The sequence below is a fragment of the Lepus europaeus genome, chromosome 4 (genome assembly GCF_033115175.1).
Source record: "Lepus europaeus isolate LE1 chromosome 4, mLepTim1.pri, whole genome shotgun sequence".
NCBI classification, from domain to species: Eukaryota; Metazoa; Chordata; class Mammalia; order Lagomorpha; family Leporidae; genus Lepus; species Lepus europaeus.
This window is the reverse complement of record NC_084830.1, coordinates 138,004,307-138,015,905: the sequence shown is the minus strand read 5'-3', so window position 1 is coordinate 138,015,905 and position 11,599 is coordinate 138,004,307. Positions and strand designations below refer to the sequence as shown.

Here is an 11,599-nt window from a genome sequence, read left to right as displayed (position 1 = left end):
TGCTCACGTGTTTACCCTTTTCCACAAAGGTGCTTCATTTTGATGAACCCTTTGATTTTCGCTCTCATGAGTGAAGAGCTCAGTAGATGGGTGCTGTGCTCACGACCTTCCCACCAGCCCTTGTGAGGACCGACTGTGAAGCTTTGCTCACGGGCTACTTCCAAAATACAGAAACTCTGGAAACAAAATCTCGGAAGACGACCTTTTGAGTTTGTGGGTTGAAATTCACAGATAACGCTTTTTTTTTTTTTTTTAAAGTACTGAATTTAATAGAAAAATATCACAGTGCAAACAAGTCCATTGATTGGTAGCTTAAAACAGAATAACAGCACAATTGAGTATAAAAACTACAGATGAAACGCTGGTACCAGACACAGCACTGTGAGGCTGAGGCCGAGCCCGGCCGTGGAGCTCTCCCAGGAAGAGGAACAGCAACAGGGAGCAGGGGGCAGCAGCCACTCCACGAAGGCTGCGGGGGGCGAGAGGCAGGCCGAGGAGGAGGCCGTGGGCCCAGGGCCTCTGCTTGCCCAGTTCTCAGCCTTGGACCACAGCGTGCACCCGGGACGGTGAGAAGAGCAGTGGATTTTCGACTGGGAAACAGTGCCAGAAGCATTTAGGGCTGGTCATGGCACTCAACTCCTCGGGAAGCAAGAGTGTAGCACTGGAGTCGCCTGCCAGCCTGTTGCCTCGGCTCCACGCGCCCCTGAACTCGGGGCCGAGTCTGCTGGCCCAGTGGACTGTGTCCGGACTACTGACTATGTAAATGGCAGAAACCAGAGCGAGGCCTCTGGAGGGAAGCTGGTTTCCACTTTCCCCTTGGGGCCCCGAGGGAGCAGAGTCTGACGTGGCTGGGCCCCTGGGGGTTTTGGGTTTACAGCAAAAGCTACCTCCTCAGCCCCTCCTGCCTGAACCGTCCCCTGGGGGAGCCCGCCTGGGGCAGGGAAAGCCAGCTGTGAGAGCAGACAGAACACTGGAGAAAAGACGGGTCTGACCGGGGCCACCGCTTCCTCACTCACCTCTAGGTGCTGTGAGAGCTGGCTCCTGAATCTGGGACCATGGTTCTCAAATAAGGAGCAGGCGTCTAGGGAGGAGCACCCAGGACTCTACCCAGGGGGAGTGTTGGTGCTGAGCAGCCCACAGTGGCCTCCCGCTGGAGAGCCGGGGCGAGTGCTGCCCGTGTGAACAGCGGCTGAGACAGAACCGAAGGAGTGCCCCTGACCTGGCAGGGGCGGGCAGAGTGCCAGCAGTGCTATCTGAGGTTTTTCTTTCCTAGATAAGTTCCATTCTCCCTGTGGCTGGACTGCACGGCCAGGCTGCTAGCCCCAAGCCGAGATCACCTCCCCACTTAGATCTGAGTAACCAGACTGGATTAAAGAGACAACTATGTTCTCCTAAAGACAGTCTCCAGAAAGCCCTGTCCCTAGGAGGTACTCGGTAGCAGCTCCCCCCAACGCACTAATCGCTGTATGGCTTCTTAGAAGACTGGCTTTTCTCAGTTTCTTTCTCCTTGATGCTGTACAAGGGGTCCACCAACTTGTTATGAACAAGCATTAAACCTATAAAAAATTAAGAACAAAAAGCGGTTACTGCTGCTAGAACCCTGTGATTCTCCACACTAACATCTGGGTGCTTTCAAATTTTGTTCCAGCACGGACATGTCTTTTTTCTGTGTTGTCTGCAAACGACAAACATCTTCTCGGAATTAGTGTCAGAGTTCATGGAACTCACGCAAATACAATCACCAGGGGAGGTGGCTACTTAGCCCTTAATTTTTATTTAAAGATTTATTACGTAAAGGCAGAGGGGGGTCTTCCATTGCTGGTTCACTCCCTAGATGGCTACAACGGCCACAGCTGTGCCTATCTGAAGCCAGGAGACTCCTCTGGATCTCCCACATGGGAGCAGGGGCCCAAGGACTTGGGCCATCTTGTACTGCTTTCCCAGGCCACAGCAGAGAGCTGGATCAGAAGTGGAGCAGCTGGGACTTGAACCAGCACCCACATGGGATGCCAGCACTGTAGGAGGTAGCTTTACCCGCTATGTCATAGTGCCAGCCCCAACTGTTAATCTTTTCAACAAAGAACAAATTCCTAATTGACCTGCTTGGTAAATGAGGATTTTCACATCAATTTGCTTAAAGCTCTGTGGCTCAAGTGCTTGGGTCCCTGCCACCCGTGTAGGAGACCTGGATGGAATTCCCGACTCCTGGCTGTTGCCTGGCTCCTCTCTACCTGTTGCAGGCCTATGGGGAGCGCCCCGGTGGATTTTCAAGCACCAGATTCCGCGGGCAGCCAGTTCTGTGCCTCCCCTAGACGGCAGTCCTGCCAGAGGCCCGAGACTCAGCTGCTGTGGGATCGCCACACAGCCCTTGAGTGCAGTTCTGCCTTTTCCTTCCTCAGAGCAAACATCTCCAGAGCTGGACCCTGCGTCACCAACGGAAGACACCAACGCAGACAGCGAGCAGGGCCTGGTTGTTAGTGAGGGCACGGTTGGCAGTTACAATGGCCAGAGGGCGAACGGCAGCTCTGCCCCGCACTCCTAGCGCACCCTCGGCTGCCGCCCGGGCCATGCCCTCCCCTCCTCACCTTTGAAGTACTTGACAGTCTTCACCTTCAGCTCCAGGGTGGCATCCTCATCACACACAAACACGGTGCGCGGGTGCTGCTGGAAGGCAGACACCGTCCACATGTGGTTCACGCCCTCCTCAATGGCCTTGTACAGCGCAAAGGCCTTGTGCGCGCCTGTGATGAGGATCATCACCTGTGGGCCGGAAAACAGCCGTGACACACAAGCCCCCCAAACGGCTGGAAGGGTAAGTGTGGGTGTTAAAAGTTTATCTGTTTTTGCTTATTTGAAAGAGCAAGAGAGAGAGAGAGAGAGAGAGGGAGAGAGAGAGAGCGAGCGAGCACTCTTCCATCCTCTGGTCCACATCCCAAGTGGCCACAACGGCCAGGGCCAGGGCAGGTGGAAGCCAAGAGGCAGGGACTCCAGCGCTTGAGCCATCTGCTGCCTCCCATGGTCCACGTCAGCAGGAGGCTGGATCAGAAGCCTTGGGATGCTGTTGTCACGTTTAGCAAGAACGTATTTGGGGGCAGGTGTTGTACGCTGTGGTGAACACACTGCTTGGCACTTGCATCCCATCTGCAGTGCCTGAGCTTATGTCCCAGTTCTCCCGATTCCGGTGTCCTGCTAATGTGCCACCTGGAGGGCAGCAGGTGATGGCTCAAGTATTTGGGTCCCAGCCACCCACATGGCAGACCCAGAGTGAGCTCCTGGATCCTGGTTTTGATCTGGCCCAGCCCCAGCTGTTGTGGGCATTTGGAGAGTAAACCAGGAGATGGTCACTCTCTCTCTGCCTTCCAATTAAGAGTTTTTAAAAAAGAGCATATTCAGGTGGTAGCGGCCTAGTTAAAATGAACAAAGTCTCTGGCCCCACCCCTTGCGCCCTTACCTCTCTTGCATCCATGACGGTACCCACACCCACCGTCAGGGCCATGGTGGGCACCTTGGCCAGGTCTCCGTCGAAGAACCTGGCATTGGCCAGGATAGTGTCCATGGCCAACGTCTTCACCCGGGTCCTGGACACCAGACTGGAGCCCGGCTCGTTGAAGGCGATGTGTCCGTCAGGGCCGATGCCTGCGGGGGAACAGCAGGCAGTCCTGAGTCCCCGGGACCCACGGTGTCCAGGATGGAGGTTCTGTCCTTCCCTAACGAGGGTCTGGATAAAAGGCCCTGGAGATGCTGCCCCCTCACTGCTCCCCCAGGAGCATCCTATGTGAGGCGCACGTGGACACTGCTGGCATGCTGCCACCCTCAAAGGCCACGTGAGGAGCACTTCACATGACCCCTGCCTTCCTCCGTCATCAGAGAGCAGCGCTGCTCTGTCTCCTGCCTGTGGTTACGGTAGCACTTCCGGGATGGAGCTGCAGCAAATGAACCATGCACAGGACAGGAACAAGGGCTGCAATGCTTACAGAATCTCAGAACAGGGCACTCTGACATCCAGGAGAGGGAAGCCTGGCGCGGCACAGGTCAGTCCGGGGAGACCCCGCCACGTGTAACGACAGGGGTGCAAAGGAAGGACACAGGAGGGGCTGCCCAGGCTGGCAGCAAGGGCACCAGCTGCATAGGAGACGCCCGCAGCCCCCGCCTTCCCCACTGCCCCTTGCCAGGGGCCCTGACTCAGTCACATGACTCTCGGGTTCAGCTGGCTATCACTAGCAGCCAGGGGCTGTGTGGAATCTTCTGGAATTACATGGGTCCCTTACTTCAAGTGGTAAGAGCAATAGAACCTGAGGACTGGGGAGTAGACAGAGTCACAGAATCCAAACCCAGACCTCTCAATGTACAGAGAAGGCATCAAAGTGCAGAAAGAGGGGGCCCCCCAAATCTCACAGGGCCAGGGAGGGGCCTGGGGCTCCCACCCCTGCCTCCACAGGGTGACAGATGATGCCACCAGCACTGGCACAGAGAGCATGACCTGTACCTTGTCTTCCTCCTCCCCATGTGGTCAGCCCCTATGCCCGGCCCTGTAGATGTCCTGTTGCCGGTCAAGCTCACCTCCAACGAAGAGCTCAATCCCACCCGCTGCCTTAATCTTCTCCTCAAAGGCGTCGCACTCGGCCTGCAGGTCAGCAGCGTTACCGTCCAGAATGTGGGTGTTCTCGGGGTGAATGTCAATGTGCTTGAAGAAGTTGTTCCACATGAAGGAGTGGTAACTCTCTGGGTGGTCGCGAGGCAGCCCTGGGGGGCCGTGGGACACTTAGGCACGCCCAGTATGAGCCACAGCGCTGCCCCCAGGAGGATGCAGGACATGCACGTGCTGCCCACTGGGGAGCCCTCAGCACCCCCACACCCAGGACAAGCTGCTGTCGGCAAGGGCCCGCCCACCCAGCACCCCTGTGACCACAGTCCCTCACTCTGCTCTTTATAAGACATGCCCACAGCCTGGGGGCTAGAGGACTGTGGGCTTCTGGGTAGAGCTAGGAAAGCAAGCAAGCACACCCCTCACCCTGTGCCTTCCACCCCAGCATTCACCCCCAGCTATATCCTGTTCAGCATGAACCCCAAGCGGTTGGAGAGAATTATCTCAGGGCTCCCAAAACGGATTTGTTTTTCGTCCAAGGAGAAAAATAACGTTTAAAGTGAATCAAGTCCAGGTATTCATGTTCCTGACATGCATGTAGGAGACCCAGATGGAGTTCCAGGCTCCTGCCTATGGGCAGGCCTAGCCCTGGCTGCCGTGGGCATTTGGGAAGTGAACCAGCAGATACAAGATCTCTCTCTTTCTCAATCTGCCTTTCAAGTAAATAAATCAGTCTTTAAAAAACAAAACTGTTCATGGCCGGCGCCGCGGCTCACTAGGCTAATCCTCCGCCTTGCGGCGCCGGCACACCGGGTTCGAGTCCCGGTCGGGGCACCGATCCTGTCCCGGTTGCCCCTCTTCCAGGCCAGCTCTCTGCTGTGGCCAGGGAGTGCAGTGGAGGATGGCCCAAGTGCTTGGGCCCTGCACCCCATGGGAGACCAGGAGAAGCACCTGGCTCCTGCCATCGGATCAGCGCGGTGCGCCGGCTGCAGCGCGCCTACCGCGGTGGCCATTGGAGGGTGAACCAACGGCAAAAGGAAGACCTTTCTCTCTGTCTCTCTCTCACTGTCCACTCTGCCTGTCAAAAATAAAAAAAAAAAAAAAAAAAACCAAAAACCAAAACTGTTCTGACACAAGCTACGACTCAGCACAGCCAGAGAAACAGAAAGTGGAACGGTGGGCTGCAGGGGCCGGGAAGGAGCAGTCTGTGCCAAGGTGAGCTGTGGAGATGGCTGCCCCGCAGTGTGTGGGTAACACTCCTACACACGCAGAAGTGCTTCAGGTGGCAAATTCTACTCCACTTGTTGGTCTCCACTTTTTTTTTTTTTTTTTTTGACAGAGTTATAGACAGAGAGAGAGAGACAGAGAAAAAGGTCTTCCTTCTGTTGGTTCACCCCCCAAATGGCTGCTACGGCCAGCACTGCGCCGATCTGAAGCCAGGAGCCAGGTGCCTCTTCCCGGTCTCCCATGCGGGTGCAGGGGCCCAAGCACCTGGGCCATCCTCCACTGCCCTCCCGGGCCACAGCAGAGAGCTGGACTGGAAGAGGAGCAACTGGGACTAGAACCCGGTGCCTACATGGGATGCCAGCACTGCAGGTGAAAGATTAACCAAGTGAGCCACGGTGCTGGCCCCGGTCTCCACATTTTTTAAACAAAAGAATGCTTAAAGTGAAGCCATTACATGGGTAAGTGAAGCCATTCCTGGGGCATGGCGTGGTGACAGAACACCAAGGCATAGCTTCCCAGCAGTGCGCCTGGCTGGAGAGGGAGCTGGCGGTGCACCCTGGCAACAGCGTGCAGACACAGGCCCTGGGGGACACTCAGGCCCTGGGGGACCCTCGCAGTCATTTGTTCCAGAGACAGTGGGCACGCTGCTGGGCAGCGGGGAGGAGGAGCTGCTCTTTAATTTATTAGGTACTGATGGGGCACGAGGCTGTCCCACACCTATGAGCCACGTCTTGTCTACAGAGTCAGCTCTGTGAGCGGCTGCGGAGAGGGGAGTAAACCCAGCCTGGCAGAGACAGGAACCGATCAGCATCATGGGCTTCCTGAGATGTCCCCATCCCACCCCAGGGTTGCATCGTGCGCACAGGGAGAAGCACAACCCTCCTGGAGTCACCCAAGAACCTCAAGAGGGCAGACTCACCGACGTACTCGTCCATGTTGAAGGTCTTCACATACTTAAAGGACAGATCGCCATTCTTGTAGTACTCGATGAGCTTCTTATAGCAGCCAAGTGGGGTGCTCCCTGCAAAACAGGCCACAGCCATGAACGCCCCTGCAGGCCCCAGTGCCAGATGCTGGGAAGTGTGCCCAACAGCGAGAACCTTGGAGAGCGGCAAGAACCAAGTCAGAAGGGAAGTTCCAGCCAGTGCTCCAGTCCTGGCTGTGCAGAGTGCCCACAACCACACTTGGTGGCCAGCCCCAGGAAGGCGTGGCAAAGCTCACCCTACACACCGAATCTAGCCTGTGCCTATATCTGGATAGCTCGTAAGTTAGAGGTGGTCTTTACATTTGAAATAGTTCTTAAGGGTAAAAAGATTAGTATTTTGTGACAAGAAAGTTACATAAATTCAAACATTGGTGTCCATAAAGAAAGGCTTATTGGCACACAGCTATACTCATTCATTTATGTAATGTCTACAGCCTCGTCTCGCACTATGGCGGCAGAGTTCTGAGCTGCAAGGAAACCGTGTGGCCGCGGACGCCTACCACTGTCACGTCTGGGCCACTTGCAGGGACAGTTTGAGGGCCTCAACGCCAAGGCATCGGACAAGTAAGGCAACTGATCTTGAGGAGCTGGGGTCACAGTATCTCCAGATAGAGCAAACATGTTACTTTTTTCCAGAACAAAGCAGAACTGTTAATCATTTAGGTCCTGTGTTTAATTAAGCCTTACAGAAAATTATTTGAGTGACAGTTTATTGTCCCAAGAATGGCACTTAGCTGGTACCTTCCAGATGCAAAGAGAAAGTAATTTGTTGCCTCGGAAGAATGTCTTGGGGCACCAGGACTTTTCTGTCAAGGAATCCTGGGTGACACAGCCGACTTCCGGGGTAGATTAGGATCTTGCAGTCTATGAGCCTTCCTGCTCTAAGATCCCACAGAACAAACAGCAGCCAACCTTCCAACCGACCCATGAAGGAAGCTGGGGGAGGGAGGTGCCTGGCAGAGCCCTGGCTCTGCTTCCAATTCCAGCTTCCTGCTGGTGAGCACCCTGGGAAACCGCAAGTGATGGATCAAGTCTTTGGGCCTCAGCCTCTTACCAGGAGACCCAGACTGAGTTCCAGGCTCCTGCGCTCTGTCCCACCCAGCAGTGGCTATTACAGGGCATTTGGGGAGAGAACCCGCGCATGGAGGCCTCTCCCGCTCCCACCTCTGTGTGTGTGTGTGTGCACACGCGTCTTCATCTGTCGTCCTGCATTTTAAATAGGACCCTGGCTTCTGTGTTTTGTAGATGGAAGTGGGCGTGGTGCCCCTGGCTCAGCTAGCCCACATTCCAGGCCCCTGAAAAACCCCATCCCGGGCACCCGCGCCTTCCCCGCCACGCACCAGTGGGGAGCCCCAGCGTGAAGTACTTGTCTGGCCCCGGGTTAAACTGGATGATGCGGTTCCTGATGTATTTGGCCGCCCACTCGCTGGCCTGAGAATAGTGGTCCAGGATGATGAGCTTCATCTTGTCCTGCGTGGGGGAGGGGATGACCAGAGCAGTGGGTGGTGAGGGCCAGGGGCAGAGAGAGGGCGGATCCTGGCGGACCCGTGTCCCCCAGAGCAGCCAGAGCCAGGAGAAGGCCCTGCGCAGAGCAACGAGCGAGCAGGCCGGCGCGGCCACCAGGAGGCGCTCCTGACGGACGGACCCGGGTTCGGGCCTCTGCCCCTGCCGTCGCCAGCTGCGGGGCCTCCTTCCAGGACCCGAGCTCCCTGAAGCTGTCCCTGCGGTGTCAGAGCGAGGCCAGCAGTGCCGACGCCACCGCCTTCAGCAGGCGTTAAAGCAGGGGGCGCGTGTGCGCTGCCTTTCTCCGCTGTCTCCCGGAGACTCAGCGCCTCCCTGCCCGCGCCGGGGGGATGCGCCGCCCCGCAGCCTCCGCAAACAGCAGCGGTGCGCCCGGCCTGGGCGGTGCGTCCTCGCCCGCCCGCCGGACCTGCCAGTCCTGGTCCTCCGTTCCCCCACAGCCAACGGCCCGGGTCACCTGCTCCCTCAGGTAATGCTCACTCCGGCCGGCCGAATGGACGGCGGTGGTGACAGCGCTTCCCCCTCCCCATCACGGTCCCATCGCCCTGGGGAAGGGGTGAGGGCGGCTCGCCGGCCCGGCCCCCCAGCCGCAAGCCTGGGGCAGCGCCCTGGACCCCCGCCCGCCCGGAGGGGCCCGGCAGCCCCGCTCCCCACTCACGCGGCGGCCTCCCGCGGCGGCTGCAGCTACGGCGCTGGCGGCCGCCCAGGGCGCGCGTCACGTGGCTCCGATCACGCGGCCGAGCGCGCCGGTCCGGCTGACGCAGCGGGGCCGCGGCTCGGGGCGGCCGGTGTCTCCGGCCCCCGCCTTCCACAGCCGGACGTGGAGGGGCCGGAGGAAGTGCAGAATGTCCTCGCCGGTGTCCAGTGTCTCTGGTAGATGCCTTTACCTAGACGTGACAGCTTCGGTGTTTTAAATAGAATCGGGTTTTCTATGCCTTTTAAAGATCAAACATTGCAGCAATAAGTAGCTAGGGGAAAAGGCAGGTTTATCCCACTGCCCACACTTGCTAACAGCTGGGAGTACGTTCTAAATTGGTTTTCTGTGAGAGTGTTCACTCTGGCTTTACAGGAATAAGAACACACTATGCATGCAGTGTATACACGCACAAACCCAGGGCCAGGTATTGGCCTGCCTTGCCTCACTTAATCCTGACTAAGCCCCAACGAGGAAGATTTGCCGCTGGTCTTTTACAGGTGGGGAAGTGGAGGCTTGGTTAGGGGCCTGATCAGGGGCTCCTGTGACCACCCGTGCAGGATTCCGGGGAGAAAAGGGGGGTGCTGCACACCTGCGGAGTCTTGCACTCCCGCGAGGTGGTTTTGCAGAGGCTTCTCTTGCAATATTGCACCCACATGAGCCCAGACCACCACAAACAAGGAACCGCCGGTGCGGCAGGAAACCGGTTTGAGTCAGATCTTCCCTGCCTACGCTGAACTTTCCTCATTGCGACACTCAACCGTCCGCCTAGGGGAGAGTTTGGGGCCATTTTCTGAACATGTAACGTATGAACATGCGTGTTGCTTACATGCAGGAGTGCAGGGCTTCTCCTCCTGCTGCGTCTTGGACACGCCCCTAACCCTTGCTATGAAAGCCCTGACAGCTGCCTCTATGGAAGGCAGTTTCTTTGGGGAACTTAGCTTCCCACTGTTTCCTTTACTTGTTCCAAGTAAACACAACTTTCCTCTGAGCAGTTCTGCCTGAGGCTGATAATTTGGCAACACCTTGAGTCCAGATGGCACCGTCCCTAGCCTGGGATCAGGGTGACCGGGAGCCGGCAGCAGCCTGTCCAGGGCCTCCTGGCTCCTGGAGAACACTGCCCTGCCCTGAAGCCCTGGGACATTTCCCTTGATGCCTGGTGATCCTGAGTTGCCGACTGAGAGCTCCCCTATCCCCCTATTGCCCGACACCTCCTGCAATCAGGGAGTGAGTCGCCTGGGATTGCTGCTCTCGTGTTTTTTTGTTTTTTGGGTTTTTTTTTTTTTTTTTTTTGACAGGCAGAGTGGACAGTGAGAGAGAGAGAGACAGAGATAAAGGTCTTCCTTTTGCCGTTGGTTCACCCTCCAATGGCTGCCGCAGCCAGCGCGCTGTGGCCGGCGCACCGCGCTGATCCGAAGCCAGGAGCCAGGTGCTTCTCCTGGTCTCCCATGGGGTGCAGGGCCCAAGCACTTGGGCCATCCTGCACTGCCTTCCCGGGCCACAGCAGAGAGCTGGCCTGGGAGAGGGGCAACCGGGACAGAATCCGGCACCCCGACCAGGACTAGAACCTGGTGTGCCAGCGCCACAGGCGGAGGATTAGCCTATTGAGCTGTGGCCCATGTTTTAAGAGTTACCAGGACTAGAAACAACCTGCAGGTTGTCAGGAAAGAATCAGGACTAGAAAGACACAGATGCTCTGGGAAGCTGACGATCACAAAAGGACACAGCAAGAGCTCCCTGGGCCAGATTTCTGGGTCATTGACCCTGGCTTTCCCCTGTCACAGGTGAGGCACCGTTTTGGTCAGGCTTAGAGATCTCTATAGGGACCAGGTAAATTAGAAAATGATGGGAAGTTTCGTGTTTTAGTTTTACCTTATGAGGAATACTAAATGGGGGAGACGCACTGTTGGGGAAGGTGGTGGTGCCATTTATGGGCCAAAGAGTGTGTGACCCTCACCAAGAGCCCCTAGGGAGCTGGAAATGGGGAGGGGGTACTCAACCCGGTGCTCCCTCCTAAGCCCGAAGGGAAGTACTTCCTGTGCCCCAGAGTGCCCCAGGGGAAGACGGTCCCCAGACCTGCACAGGTCGAGGGAAACAGAGCAGGACCACTAGCAGCCTGCAGCCCTGAGGCTGACCCCTCAGCTGCTAGCACTGGGAATGTCCAAGACCCCCAGCCTAACCCTGCCCTGATGGCTAGCCCTCCACCTAGGAGCAGCCTGGCCTGAAAGCACACGCAGCACCAGCTGGCAGGGCCTGGCTGTGAGCCTGGGGGAGGTGGGTTCTAGCTGGGGGAGGAGCCTTGATGCTTGTGCCTGTGTTGCTCACCATCTCAGACTGGTGTCAATGCAAGGCACATGGAAAAGGCCTGAGAGCCAGCCCTGAGGGCGTCCCGTCACTAACACGGGAGAACCCCACCTGGGCAGACATTCAAACCCTAATCATCACCCCGGTGATGGGGCGGGCTGGGCAGCCCCACGCCAGACTGGTAACCAGCAGTGCATGCCGGCTGAGGAGTCATTTCCAGTGTCACCCTCAATCTGGGACTCCAGGATACCAGGCACCCACAGAAGGCAGAGCTTGGCAGTAA

At 57.2% G+C, this 11,599-nt stretch overlaps 1 protein-coding gene across 2 annotated transcripts; it reads right to left on the bottom strand.

Annotated features, from left to right (window-relative positions):
* Nucleotides 1-263: 263 nt before the first annotated feature.
* GNPDA1 (glucosamine-6-phosphate deaminase 1) lies at nucleotides 264-9,032 on the bottom strand. 2 transcript variants are annotated; one of them, XM_062188924.1, is made up of 7 exons: nucleotides 8,977-9,032; nucleotides 8,138-8,267; nucleotides 6,732-6,833; nucleotides 4,561-4,743; nucleotides 3,452-3,636; nucleotides 2,586-2,760; nucleotides 264-1,556 (listed from the first exon to the last, which is right to left on the bottom strand). In XM_062188924.1, exons 2-7 carry the CDS (start codon nucleotides 8,259-8,261, stop codon nucleotides 1,456-1,458), a joined length of 870 nt encoding a protein of 289 aa, XP_062044908.1. In that variant the 5' UTR covers nucleotides 8,262-8,267; nucleotides 8,977-9,032; the 3' UTR covers nucleotides 264-1,455. The 2 variants fall into 2 exon arrangements, with proteins under 2 accessions (XP_062044908.1, XP_062044907.1); XM_062188923.1 differs by lacking the exon at nucleotides 8,977-9,032 and adding an exon at nucleotides 8,776-8,833.
* Between the last annotated feature and the right edge of the window lie 2,567 nt (nucleotides 9,033-11,599).

Excerpts from the sequence above, each read along its gene's own strand:
- GNPDA1 (XM_062188924.1), bottom strand. The coding sequence starts at position 8,261 with ATGAAGCTCATCATCCTGGACCACTATTCTCAGGCCAGCGAGTGGGCG. Across the intron at positions 4,744-6,731 it reads CAACATGGACGAGTACGTCG|GGCTGCCTCGCGACCACCCA; the intron begins GTGAGTCTGCCC and ends ACGGCCCCCCAG. Across the intron at positions 1,557-2,585 it reads GACTGTCAAGTACTTCAAAG|GTTTAATGCTTGTTCATAAC; the intron begins GTGAGGAGGGGA and ends AATTTTTTATAG.